The 14383-nt window shown below is 43.8% G+C and overlaps 1 protein-coding gene across 9 annotated transcripts in view; it reads right to left on the reverse strand.

Moving 5' to 3' along the window:
- Window positions 1-242: 242 nt before the first annotated feature.
- LOC140718925 (UDP-glucuronosyltransferase 2C1-like) overlaps window positions 243-14383 on the reverse strand; it is a 29344-nt gene continuing 15203 nt past the window's right edge. Inside the window, exons 1-3 of one of the 9 annotated variants that reach the window (XM_073033228.1) lie at window positions 14139-14192; window positions 13880-14040; window positions 10599-12246 (exon numbers count right to left, since the gene is read on the reverse strand). In XM_073033228.1, coding sequence (XP_072889329.1) covers window positions 10614-12230 — 1617 coding nt within the window. In that variant the 5' untranslated portion in view covers window positions 12231-12246; window positions 13880-14040; window positions 14139-14192 and the 3' untranslated portion in view covers window positions 10599-10613. Of the gene's footprint in view, window positions 3488-5118; window positions 5287-5377; window positions 5519-10598; window positions 12247-12503; window positions 12621-13012; window positions 13039-13879; window positions 14041-14138; window positions 14337-14383 lie in introns of those variants that run through there. The other 8 variants (XM_073033225.1, XM_073033223.1, XM_073033226.1 and 5 more) reach the window with 8 other exon arrangements.

The raw sequence follows: 14383 nt of genomic DNA on the forward strand, positions 1-14383 counted from the left end.
TTGTCACTTAGATGATCCCCAAGACCCACCCAGTAAATATTTCAAGAGCGAAATTCTTCTTCACCTCCTCCAGGTTAAAAACAGAAGAGAAATACTCCTTGAGGACCTCACCTATCTTTTGTGACTCCTACAAAGATGTCCACTTCAGACATTGAGGAGCCCTATTTTCTTCCAAGTTACTCTTTTCCCTTAATGTCCTTATAAAACACTTGTTTTCTCCTTAATCTTCTCTGCCACATATATCTCATGCTCCCTTTTTAGTATTCCTCATTCCCATCTTGAGTATACTCCTGCATCCCCATACTCCTTCCAGGATTCACTTAATCCCAGTTTCCTCAACCAGACCTACACATCCTCCTTCTTTCTGAGGAGAACCTCAATACCACACACTTAATTTTAGTTTCACACTGCTCTCCAGGGTAGATGGCATCTTTTTTCTATATTTTAGACATAACACTCAGTGGCAACTTTATATGCTACACCTGTACACCTGCTCATATATGGAAATCTCCAATTAGATAATAATGTGGCATGCTGACGTGGTCAAGTTGTTCAGACCAAACATCAGAATGGGGAAGAAATATCATCTAAATAACTCTACCCGCGTGTTGTGATGGAAAATAACTGGTTCTTTGAGTCTCAACAGTAGAAGCCTAGACAGACACAGTTTTAATAATAAGGAATTTATTTACAAGGGGAAGTCGGGTCAACACAAGCAACTACAATACACAGGAAGCGGTGTGGGGACAGGGTACGGTTACACATACAAAGAACAAGGGAAAAGCACTATGACAGCTGTCCCCGACCTTGGATAGATGCGGCTCCCTTACCAGGACAAATGATAGACCTTCCCAAACATAAATCAATGCACTTACCTTCAATGAGGTGGTCCGTAAGGGAGACCGAGCCAGGCACATGTCTCACTTTTTATAGCATGGGGCTGGGCAAGATAATCCAATTAAGGTGACAAATAATTTAGGTGTGTATTGATTAGTTGGGAGGGATCAAATGTTGATTGGCATGTGGTATGTCCTCCGACCAGCCAGGTGGCAGTGCGTCTGTCACGTGGCCGGTATCTCTGGATACACTGCGGAATGATTGTTGGTGCCAGATGGGATGGTTTGTGTAGCTCACAAAGTGTTCATCTCCTGGGATTTTCACACACAACAGTCTCTACAGTTTACAGATAATGGTGTGAAAAATATCAGAGAAAAACAGTGAGCTGATGAAAATGACTTGTTAATGAGACAGGTTAGTGGAGAATGGCCACACTGGTTCAAGCTGACATGAGGGAGATAGAAACTCAAATAGCGTTATATTACAACAGCGGCATGTGGAAGAGCATTTCTGAATGTACAATATATCGAACCTTGAAGAGGATGGACTGCTGCAGCAGATGACCATGAACATACAACCAGTGGCCACTTTATTAGCTATTGGAGATCATTAATAAAATGGCGACTGGATGTATATAATTGCTAATTTTTGAGTGTTTGCACACAAGCACAAAGTAATTCAGCAATAAAAATAGATTAGCTGTCAAACAAACAAAACAGAAGCTCCTTCAGACACACTTCTGGGCATCATATCCTGGAGTGAATACAACAACATTTACAGGGTGATAGGATAAAATGTAGGGCAATTTGCATTGCCTAGTCCTGTTTTCAATGGAATCTTGGCATTACAGTGGAGTATAGATACAAACTTAATGTAAGTGATGGGTGGAGGATTTCAAGACTAAGCATTCGGCACATCACAAAGGAGGCTTCATGTATTGAATTCAAGAAGACCTTATTTAATGAAGTTAAAAGAATTCAAATTACCCTTTTAGAAACACAAAATAGAGAAACCTTACTCATACTTTTGCTTTATTTTTCTCCGTGCAATGTGACAAAGTTTCTTAAGTGCTACAACCACCAGCACTGTGACCATGAGTAACATGGACAACAGTAAGACCATCACATCCACACAATAGTAAGCATACCAGGGCAGTCGGTAGGATTCAGAGCGCAAATGCCCTGCTCCTTTGTGTCGGGCAACGTACTCAATCCAGAAAACGGCTCGCTCCATTGGCGACTCTGGTTGGTCCCGGTGGAGGGCAGAGAGTTTCTTCATGTTGTCCCGGTAAAATGTGCCATTTATCACCTCATGAAGTGCCTGTAATAGATTTGTGGAGTGCATGGTTGCAACATTAAGCACCTTTGCTGCGCCTCGGGATTCAAGTCGAAGTAAATTGTCAAACTGATCAAAAATTAGAGGCATGCCAATCACTGGCACCCCGTGGTAGATGGCCTCGTAAATGCCATTGGAACCACCATGAGAAATGAAGACTCGTGTGTTGGGGTGTCCCAGAAGGTCGTTCTGAGGGATCCATTTTGTCAGTAGTGTATTATTACCTACATTGGGAGGGATTTCTCCATCATATCTCCAAATCACCTTCTGGGGTACTTGAGCAAATGCCTCAGCTATTTCCATTGTAATTTGCTTGGGCAAGGAATCTACAAGAGATCCTAATGACATCACAATAAGTCCATGTTCTCCTGTGCTTTGAACAAACGCTTCAAACTCTGTTACTATTGGTTGGGCTGGTTTACACTGGAAGCCTCCAATGTAGACAATATTTGGCATAGTGGGTCTCGGGAATTCAAATACAAAATCTACTCTCACCAGCAACACATCAGCACTCAAGAGAATTGTTTGGATATCTGCTTCTGGTCCTAGATAACGATGACAGATTTCATTATAAATTGGGTATACAAAAAATTCTGTAAACACTAGCTGAAGAAGATGTTGCATGAAGTTTCCTGTTCTTTGGAGAAGATTCATATTATCTGTCAATTGTGAGCCTGGAATAGGGACATAGGAAGGCGGTGATGGGGCAGAGAGGAAATGGGCTTCCCCATTTATCTGCAATCGAACATCATACACCTGTGGAACTTTTAGATAATGAGCAAGCAATGGTCCCGTACCCAAAGCAGAATCTGTAAGTACTAAGTTAAAATTTGCACTTCCAATTTGTTCTAACAGTGTTTTGTTTTCAAAAATTGCAATAGTAAAATCTTGAATGAATTGATGACAGTGATATAAAAAATTCATCATTACATTTTGGAACTTAATATGGTCCCATAGGTTCCAACCATTCTCTGAGCTCTCCAATGACAGCTCCACAAGTTTTTCAATCATTTCACTCCTCACATGTTTGCTATTTTTTTCTTCAAGATGAACAACAATGGATTGATAGATATCAGGATTTTCCTTCATATACCAAGATCCAGAGTAGTAAAGCATTGTGATATTGTGTCCACGAAGTTTCAGTTCTTCTACTAGAATTCTCATGTTAACCCAATGACTTCCATCCACAGGTACGACCAATATTTTAGCTCCTTGTGTAACTGGACAAGTCAGTGTGATGAAAATAATAGTAAGAGCACACGCAATCTGCAATCTGCCTTTCCATCCAGGACTATCCATTTTGATCACGCCGACACTGGTGTAAAATTGATAAGAGATATTGGTAAGCATCATAAATTGACAACAAAAGCATTTTCTGTACAGTTGTGTTATTTCTTGTTATCACTTTAACCCATGTGTTCACAACCTTTTTAATACAATGAACAATTTGCAAAGAGTGCAGCTTGGGAACCTAGGTTTTAACCAAATCAACTGTTCACTGAGTATACTTTCATATCTAGTTGAATTTGAATGACATACAACATAAAATATGATTTGGAAGAAGAACTCAACTGCACAACTAGAACACTTTTCTGGTACACAATTTTGGTTGACGTTTCAACAATGGCAAGTTCCAATGGGGATAGAGAGCCACAGGTTTAATATACAGTACCAGAAGGAAGAGATAGGGTGGAGCAGGGAGATAACATGAAAGAGGGATAAGGGGATAGGAAATGATGAGGGGGGGTGCTATTACTGGAAGTTTGAGAAATCGATGTTCATGCTTGGGTTGGAGGCTACCCTAACGGAATATAAGGTGTTGTTCCTCTATCCTAACCGCGGCCTTATCCCGACAGTGGAGGAGGCCATGGGTGGACATATCAAAATGGGAATGGGAAGAGGAATTAAAATGGGTGGCTCCTGGGAGATCCCGCTTGTTCTGGCGGACAGAGAAAAAATGCTCGGCGAAGCGCTCACCCAACCTGTGTCGTGTCTCGCCGATTTACAAGAGGCCACACTCACTGGGAGCACCGAACACAGAACACGACCCCAACAGCCTTACAGATGAAGTGTCCTCTCACCTGGAAGGACTGTTTGGAGCCCTGAATGATAGCGAGGGAGGAGGTGTAGGGCAGGTGTAGCACTTGCTCTGTTTGCAAGGCTAAGTGCCAGGAGGGAGATCAGTGGGGAGGGACGAATGGGCGAACTTCCTTCACCATCGCTGCGGAAAGAAGTGTGTGTGTGGGAAGGGGGAGGGAAAGATGTGTTTGGTTGTGGGATCCATTTGGAAGTGGTGGAGAATTATGTGCTGGACGCAGAGGCTGGTGAGGTGGTAGTTGAGGACAAGAGGAACCCTATCCCTGGTAGCGTGGCAGGAGGATGGGGTAGGAACAGACGTGCGTGAAATGCATGAGATGCGGTTGAGGGCAGCGTTAATGATGGAAGAAGGGAAGAGCTTTTCTTGGAAAACGGAGGACATGTCCTTCATTGCAAAATGAAAAGCCTCATCCTGAGAGTAGATGCGGCGGAGACGGAGGAATTGAGAGAAAAGATGGCGTTTTTACAAGTAGCAGTGTGAGATAAGGTATAGTCCAAGTAGCTGTGAGAGTCCGTTGGTTTATAAGACATCGGTGGATAAGCGATTTCTGGAGATAGAAACAGAGAAAGGAAAGGGAAGTGTCGGAAATGGACCAGGTGAATTTGAGGGCAGGGTGGAAGTTGGAGGCAAAGTGGGTAAAATCGATGAGTTTAGCACGGCTGCAGGAAGCAGCACCAATGCAATCGTCGATGTAGCGTTGGAAAAGTGCGGGACAGTCACCAGTGTAGGCTTGGAACATAGACTGCTCCACGTAGCCGACAGACAGGCAGGCTTAGCTGGGACCCAAGTGAGTAGCGAAAGTTCCGGAGAATTATGTGGTGGACGCGGAGGCTCCTCCTACCACTCACTTTCTGCTTTCCCCAGGGATCGCTCCCTACGCGACACTCTTGTCCATTCTCTTCGTACTTCCCTTCATGATGCGTACATTGTGGACTCCTGCTGAGCGGGCACTGGAAATCAGAACTTCCTTCCCTAACATATTCCCTGGGTTGGTAACTTTAACATGTTTCTGACAATTGCAATGAAAACACACTCAGCCTCAAGCTGCTTTTAAAATACATCCAAGAATAACCTGGAATGGAGACGTAATTACAATTTTACACTTACCGATAAAGAACACCTTGCCAGTTATAGAAAGTTTTTGTTTGAGGCTGTTGTGATTTCAGCAAAGCAAAAGTGACCTGAACTTCTCTGCAGTCAGAGGACAAGTCCAGGAGATTGGATAATAGTGTCACGTGTTCACTTTCAATTCCGTCCTGCCGAATGTTTTAATCAGTATGAACAACTTTGTTTTGGCTTGTATCCGCTGATTTCATGCATGCATGCTGAGCTCGTTGATTTCATTAACTTTGCCTCCACCTTTCACTCTGCCCTCAAATTTACCTGATCCATTTCCGACAGCTCCCTCCCCTTTCTTGATCTTTCTGTATCCATCTCTAGAGATGGCTTATCTACTGATATCTACAATAAGCCTACTGACTCTCACAGCTACCTGGACTATTCCTCTTCCCACCCTGTCTCTTGCAAAAATGCTATCCCCTTCTCACAATTCCAGCCGTCTCCGCCGCATCTGCTCTCAGGATGAAGCTTTTCATTCCAGGACGAAGGAGATGTCTTCCTTTTTTAAACAAAGAGGCTTCCCTTCCTCCACCATCAACTCTGCTCTCAAACGCATCTCTCCCATTTCCCGCACATCTGCCCTCACCCCATCCGCCCGCCACCCCACTCGGGATAGGGTTCCCTTTGTCCTCACCTACCACCCCACCAGCCTCCAGGTCCAACGGATAATTCTCCGTAACTTCTGCCACCTCCAACGGGATCCCACTGCCAAACTCATCTTTCCCTCCCCCCCCCCTTTCTGCTTTCTGCAGGGATCACTCCCTACGCAACTCCCTTGTCCACTCGTCCCCCCCCCCCCATCCCTCCCCACCGATCTCCCTCCTGGCACTTATCCTTGTAAGCGGAACAAGTGCTACACCTGCCCTTACACTTCCTCCCTCACCACCATTCAGGGCCCCAGACAGTTCTTCCAGGTGAGGCGACACTTTACCTGTGAGTCGGCTGGTGTGGTATACTGCATCCGGTGCTCCCGGTGTGGCCTTTTATATATTGGTGAGACCCGACGCAGACTGGGAGACTGTTTCGCTGAACACGTATGCTCGGTCCACCAGAGAAAGCAGGATCTCCCAGTGGCCATACATTTCAATTCCATGTCCCACTCCCATTCTGATATGTCTATCCATGGCTTCCTCTACTGTCAAAATGAATCCAAACTCAGGTTGGAGAAACAACACCTTATATACTGGCTGGGTAGCCTCCAACCTGATGGCATGAAAATTGATTTCTCTAACTTCCGTTAATGCCCCTCCTTCCCTTCTTACCCCATCCCTGACATATTTAGTTGTTTGCCTGTTCTCCATCTCCCTCTGGTGTTCCCCCCCCCCCCCCTTCTTTCTCCTGAGGCCTCCCTCCCATGATCCTTTCCCTCCTCCAGCTCTGTATCACTTTCGCCAATCACCTTTCCAGCTCTTAGCTTCATCCCACCCCCTCCGGTCTTCTCCTATCATTTTGCATTTCCCCCTTCCCCCACTACTTTCAAATCTCTTACTATCTTTTTTTTTAAACTTTTTTTATTGAGTTTTCAGATAATTACAGAAAGAAGAAAAAAAATAAATCTCTTACTATCTTTCCTTTCAGTTAGTCCTGACGAAGGGTCTCGGCCCGAAACGTTGACAGTGCTTCTCCTTATAGTTGCTGCCTGGCCTGCTGCGTTCCACCAGAATTTTGTGTGTGTTACTCGAATAACTGAATGATTTTGTGGGGACATTCTCGTTTACAGCTGTTTTAATAAAATCTGTTCCAATCACGGCTCAGACCGCTGACTCGAAGCAAACTCGTAGCCACTCCTCAACCTCCTGTGATCTCCACTTTGTTGTCCTAAACGCTGAAGCTTTGCTCTTCAGCCTCTGCTCGTGTGCAGGTATGAAAAGCTCAGTCAAGTGACTGGATTTACCAAAATGTGGCCTGGGCGGGGAACGGTAGGCATTCCATGTCTTAGTTTAACAATGGTCTAGTATGTTGGGATCTCTAGTGCTACAAATCTTGCTCCTGCTTGTGCGAAAGGAGAGGAGAGAAGGCTTCGGATGAATGTTTCTATCATTAACTCTAATTTTGTTTCTTGTTTTGTGGATAGAAACATAGAAACAAAGAAAGCCTACAGAACAATACAGATCCTTCAGCCCACAAAGCTCTGTCGAACATGTCCTTACTATAGAAATTATCTAGGGATACCTATAGCCCTCTATTTTACTAAGCTCCATGCACCTATCCAGGAGTCTCTAAAAGGCCCTATCGTTTCTGCCTCTACCACCATTGCCGACAGCCCATTGACTCACTCATCCCTCTCTGTGAGGGGGAGAAAAGAAACACTTACCCATGACATCTCCTCTGTACCTACTTCCAAGCACCTTTAAACTATGCCCTCTCGTGTTAGCCATTTCAGCCCTGGTAAAAAGCCTCTGACTATCCACACAATCAATGCCTCTCATCATCTTATACACCTCTATCAGGTCACTTCTCATCCTCCGTAGCTCCAAGGACAAAAGGCCGAGTTCACTCAACCTATTCTCATAAGGCATGCTCCCCAATCCAGGCAACATCCTTGTGAATCTCCTCTGCACCCTTTCTATGATTTCCATATCCTTCCTGTGGCAACCAGAACTGAGCACAGTACTCCAAGTGGGGTCTGACCAAGGTCCTATATAGCTGCAACATTACCTCTTGACTCCTAAACTCAATTCCATGATTGATGAAGGCCAATGCACCACATGCCTTCTTAACCATAGTCAACCTGTGCAGCTGCTTTGAGTGTCCTATAGACTCAGACCCCAAGATCCTTCTGATCCTCCACACTGCCAAGATTCTTTCCATTATTGCTATATTCTGCCATTATATTTGACCTGCCAAAATGAACCACCTCACACTTATCTGGGTTGAGCTCCATCTGCCACTTCTCAGCCCAGTTTTGCATCCAATCAATTGCCCGCTGTAACCTATGACAGCCCTCCACGCTATCCACAACACCTCCAACCTTTGTGTCATCAGCAAATTTACTAACCAATCCCTCTACTTCCTCATTCAGGTCATTTATAAAAATCACAAAGAGTAAGGGCCCCTGAACAGATCCCTGAGGCACACCGCTGGTCACCAACCTCCATGCAGAATATGACCCATCTACGCTGTAAGTCATCCCTACAATCACCAAGATCATTTTCCATAATGAATACTGAAGCAAAGTATTCATTAAGTACTTCTGCTGTCTCCTCTGGTTCCATACACACTTTCCATTGTCACACTGGATTGGTCCTATTCTCTCATGTCTTATCCTTTTGCTCTTCAAATACTTGTAGAATGCTTTAGGATTTTCCTTAATCCTGTCTGCCAAGGCCTTCTCATGGCCCCTTCTGGCTCTCCTAATTTCATTCTTAATGTCCTTCCTGCTAGCCTCATAATCTTCAAATGTCTAGTTTTTTGAATGTTTCGTAAGTTTTTCTTTTCTTCTTGACTGGATTTACAACAGCCTTTGTACACTACGGTTCCTATATCCTACCATCCTTTCCCTGTCTCATTGGAACGTACCTATACAGAACTCCATGCAAACATCCCCTGAATATTTGCCACATATATACCGTACATTTCCCTGACAACATCTGTTCCCAATTTATTGCTCCAAGTTCCTGCCTGATAGCCTCATATTTCCCCTTACTCCAATTAAATGATTTCCTAATTTGTCTGCTCCTATCCCTCTCCAATGTTATTGTAAAGGAGATAGAATTGTGATCACTGTCTCCAAAATGCTCTCCCACTGAGAGATCTGACACCTGACCAGGTTCATTTCCCAAAACCAGATCAAGTACAGCCTCTCCTCTTGTGGGCTTATCTACATATTGTGTCAAGAAACTTTCCTGAACACACCTAACAAACTCCACTCCATCTAAACCCCTTACTCTAGGGAGATGCCGATCAATATTTGGGATATTAAAATCTCCCACCACAACAACCCTGTTATTATTACACCTTTCCAGAATCTGTCTCCCTGTCTGCTCCTCGATGTCCTCATTACTATTGGGTGGTCTATAAAAAACATCCAGTAAAGTTATTGACCCCTTCCTGTTCATAACTTCCACTCACAGGGACTCCGTAGACAATCCCTCCATGACTTCCTCCTTTTCTTCAGGCATGACACTATCTCTGATCAGCATTGCCGCGCCCCACCCCCCCATTTTGCCTCGCTCCCTGTCCTTTCTGAAACACCTAAAGCCTGGCACTCTAAGTAACCACTCCTGCCCCTTGATCCATCCAAGTCTCTGTAATGGCCACAACATCAAAGCTCCAAGTGCTGATCCATGCTCTAAGCCCATCCTCTTTGTTCATTATACTCCTTGCATTAAAATAGACACATCTCTAACCATCAGCCTGAGCACGTCCCTTCTCTCTCACCTGCCTGTCTTCCTTTTCGCACTGTCTACAAGCTTTCTCTATTTGTGAGCCAACCAGCTCTTCCTCCGTTTCTTCAGTTTGATTACAACCCCCAGCAATTCTAGTTTAAACACGATGACTGTGAAAGGTAAGAATTTCAGGTTGTATACTCTGATATTAAAATAAACTTTTGAACATTTCTTGGAGGGAAATTGCATGCTGCAGATTACAATGAGAGTAATTAGAAAGAGGTATATTTAACAGTATATATAGAACTATTGCCTGCAGCACACAGAACTTTGCTGATAATCACTGGTGCCATCTTACAAACAATGAAACAGACTGCAAATCACACAACAAGGGGATCTGAAGCTCCTTCTGAGTGACGTTCAGCCTGATATTGAGAGGCTGATATGAATGCACAAAGCCCACACAGAAAGGACAGAAAGCAATGAATGGCTCTCGACGAATGTGCACTCTAACATTATTAATGAAAATTGCTTTTAATGCAATTCTGTAAAGATAATATTTTATTCCTCACGTTAAAAAATTTAATAATCTTTGTGATTATTTGTCACTGCTCTGAATTTACCATTACCATTTTCTTTCACTTCTGCATTCTAAATCAAAATTCTTTGTAGTTTTTATGTAATTGCCGGAAAATGAGAGGAGGGCACTAGAGATGTAGTTTGAGACCACACGGGGTAGTAACCCAAAAAATTTGGGGACCACTAATTTGATTTTTCTATCACTCATTACTAATTTTTCCATAATATAAGGTTCCATAAATAATTTGCAGGAAAACAACTTCAAATAAATTTTAAAGAACATAAAACACCATATTCCAATACAAAATAGTGTAATGTCACTCAGTCTTCTGTTTTCCCCTACATGCGGTACGACAAATTTTCTTCAGTGCTACAACCACCAGCACTGTGACCATGAGTAACATGGACAACAGTAAGACCATCACGTCCACACAATAGTAAACGTACCAGGGCAGTCGGTAGGATTCAGAGCGCAAATGGCCTGCTCCTTTGTGTCGGGCAACATACTCAATCCAGAAAACAGCTCGCTCCATTGGCGACTCTGGCTGGTCCTGGTGGAGGGCAGATAGTTTCTTCATGTTGTCCCGGTAAAATGTGCCATTCATCACCTCATTAAGTGCCTGCAATAGATCTGCTGAATGCATGTTTGCAACATTAAGCACCTTTGCTGCACCTCGGGATTCAAGTCGGACTACATTGTCAAACTGGTCAAAAATAAGAGGCATGCCAATCACTGGCACCCCATGGTAGATGGCCTCGTAAATGCCATTGGTACCACCATGAGAAATGAAGACTCGTGTGTTGGGGTGTCCCAGAAGGTCGTTCTGAGGGATCCATTTTGTCAGTAGTGTATTATTACCTACATTGGGAGGGATTTCTCCATCGTATCTCCAAATAACCTTCTGGGGTACTTGAGCAAATGCCTCAGCTATTTCCATTGTAAACTTCACTGGCAAGGAACCTACCAATGTCCCCAATGACATCACAATAAGTCCATGCTTCCCTGAGCTTTGGACAAACTCTTCAAACTCTGCCGCTAGTGGTCGGGCTGGTTTACACTGGAAGCCTCCAATGTAGACAATATTTGGCATGGTGGGTCTTGGGAATTCAAATACAAAATCGACTCTCATCAGCAACACATCAGCCCCCATCATAATAGTTTGAATGTCTGTATCTGGTCCGAGATATTGATGACAGATTTCATTATAAATTGGGTATACAACAAATTCTATAAACAGAATCTGAAAAAAATTATACATGACATTTCCTGTTCTTTGGAGAGAATTCATATTATCTGTCAAATGCGTGCCAGAAATTGGGATATAGGAAAGTGGTGATGGGGCAAAGAAGAAATGAGCTTCCCCATTAAACAGCCATCGAACATTATACACCAGCGGGACTTTTAAATAATGAGCAAGCATTGGTCCTGTACCAGAAGCAGGATCTGTAAGTACTAAGTTAAAATTTGCACTTTCAATTTGTTCTAACAGTGTTTTGTTTTCAAAAATTGCAATAGTAAATTCTTGAATGAATTGATGACAGTGATATAAAAAATTCATCGTTACGTTTTGGAACTTAATATGGTCCCATAGGTTCCAACCATTCTCTGAGATCTCCAATGACAGCTCCACAAGTTTTTCAATCATTTCTCTCCTCACATGTTTGCTATTTTTTTCTTCAAGATGAACAACAATGGATTGATAGATATCAGGATTTTCCTTCATATACCAAGATCCAGAGTAGTAAAGCATTGTGATATTGTGTCCACGAAGTTTCAGTTCTTCTACTAGAATTCTCATGTTAACCCAATGACTTCCATCCACAGGTACGACCAATATTTTAGCTCCTTGTGTAACTGGACAAGTCAGTGTGATGAAAATAATAGTAAGAGCACACGCAATTTGCAATCTGCCTTTCCATCCAGGACTATCCATCTTGATCACGCCGACACTGGTGTAAAATTGATAAGAGATATTGGTAAGCATCATAAATTGACAACAAAAGCATTTTCTGTACAGTTGTGTTATTTCTTGTTATCACTTTAACCCATGTGTTCACAACCTTTTTAATACAATGAACAATTTGCAAAGAGTGCAGCTTGGGAACCTAGGTTTTAACCAAATCAACTGTTCACTGAGTATACTTTCATATCTAGTTGAATTTGAATGACATACAACATAAAATATGATTTGGAAGAAGAACTCAACTGCACAATTAGAACACTTTTCTGGTGCACAATTTTGGTTGACGTTTCAACAATGGCAAGTTCCAATGGGGATAGAGAGCCACAGGTTTAATATACAGTACCAGAAGGAAGAGATAGGGTGGAGCAGGGAGATAACATGAAAGAGGGATAAGGGGATAGGAAATGATGAGGGGGGGTGCTATTACTGGAAGTTTGAGAAATCGATGTTCATGCTTGGGTTGGAGGCTACCCTAACGGAATATAAGGTGTTGTTCCTCTATCCTAACCGCGGCCTTATCCCGACAGTGGAGGAGGCCATGGGTGGACATATCAAAATGGGAATGGGAAGAGGAATTAAAATGGGTGGCTCCTGGGAGATCCCGCTTGTTCTGGCTGTCAGAGAAAAAATGCTCGGCGAAGCGCTCACCCAACCTGTGTCGTGTCTCGCCGATTTACAAGAGGCCACACTCACTGGGAGCACCGAACACAGAACACTACCCCAACAGCCTTACAGATGGAGTGTCGTCTCACCTGGAAGGACTGTTTGGAGCTCTGAATGATAGCGAGGGAGGAGGTGTAGGGGCAGGTGTAGCACTTGCTCTGTTTGCAAGGCTAAGTGCCAGGAGGGAGATCAGTGGGGAGGGACGAATGGGCGAACTTCCTTCACCATCGCTGCGGAAAGAAGTGTGTGTGTGGGAAGGGGGGAGGGAAAGATGTGTTTGGTTGTGGGATCCATTTGGAAGTGGTGGAGAATTATGTGCTGGACGCAGAGGCTGGTGAGGTGGTAGTTGAGGACAAGAGGAACCCTATCCCTGGTAGCGTGGCAGGAGGATGGGGTAGGAACAGACGTGCGTGAAATGCATGAGATGCGGTTGAGGGCAGCGTTAATGATGGAAGAAGGGAAGAGCTTTTCTTGGAAAACGGAGGACATGTCCTTCATTGCAAAATGAAAAGCCTCATCCTGAAAGTAGATGCGGCGGAGACGGAGGAATTGAGAGAAAAGATGGCGTTTTTACAAGTAGCAGTGTGAGATAAGGTATAGTCCAAGTAGCTGTGAGAGTCCGTTGGTTTATAAGACATCGGTGGATAAGCGATTTCTGGAGATAGAAACAGAGAAAGGAAAGGGAAGTGTCGGAAATGGACCAGGTGAATTTGAGGGCAGGGTGGAAGTTGGAGGCAAAGTGGGTAAAATCGATTAGTTTAGCACGGCTGCAGGAAGCAGCACCAATGCAGTCGTCGATGTAGCGTTGGAAAAGTGCGGGACAGTCACCAGTGTAGGCTTGGAACATAGACTGCTCCACGTAGCCGACAGACAAGCAGGCTTAGCTGGGACCCAAGTGAGTAGCGAAAGTTCCGGAGAATTATGTGGTGGACGCGGAGGCTCCTCCTACCACTCACTTTCTGCTTTCCCCAGGGATCGCTCCCTACGCGACACTCTTGTCCATTCCCTTCGTACTTCCCTTCATGATGCGTACATTGTGGACTCCTGCTGAGCGGGCACTGGAAATCAGAACTTCCTTCCCTAACATATTCCCTGGGTTGGTAACTTTAACATGTTTCTGACAATTGCAATGAAAACACACTCAGCCTCAAGCTGCTTTTAAAATACATCCAAAAATAACCTGGAATGGAGACGTAATTACAATTTTACACTTACCGATAAAGAACACCTTGCCAGTAATAGAAAGTTTTTGTTTGAGGCTGTTGTGATTTCAGCAAAGCAAAAGTGACCTGAACTTCTCTGCAGTCAGAGGACAAGTCCAGGAGATTGGATAATAGTGTCATGTGTTCACTTTCAATTCTGTCCTGCCGAATGTTTTAATCAGTATGAACAACTTTCTTAGGCTTGCATCCGCTGAGTCAAAACAAAATCAAAGTCCAGTTTATTGTCAAATGCACAAG

The sequence above is a fragment of the Hemitrygon akajei genome, chromosome 30, assembly GCF_048418815.1.
Source record: "Hemitrygon akajei chromosome 30, sHemAka1.3, whole genome shotgun sequence".
NCBI classification, from domain to species: domain Eukaryota; kingdom Metazoa; phylum Chordata; class Chondrichthyes; order Myliobatiformes; family Dasyatidae; genus Hemitrygon; species Hemitrygon akajei.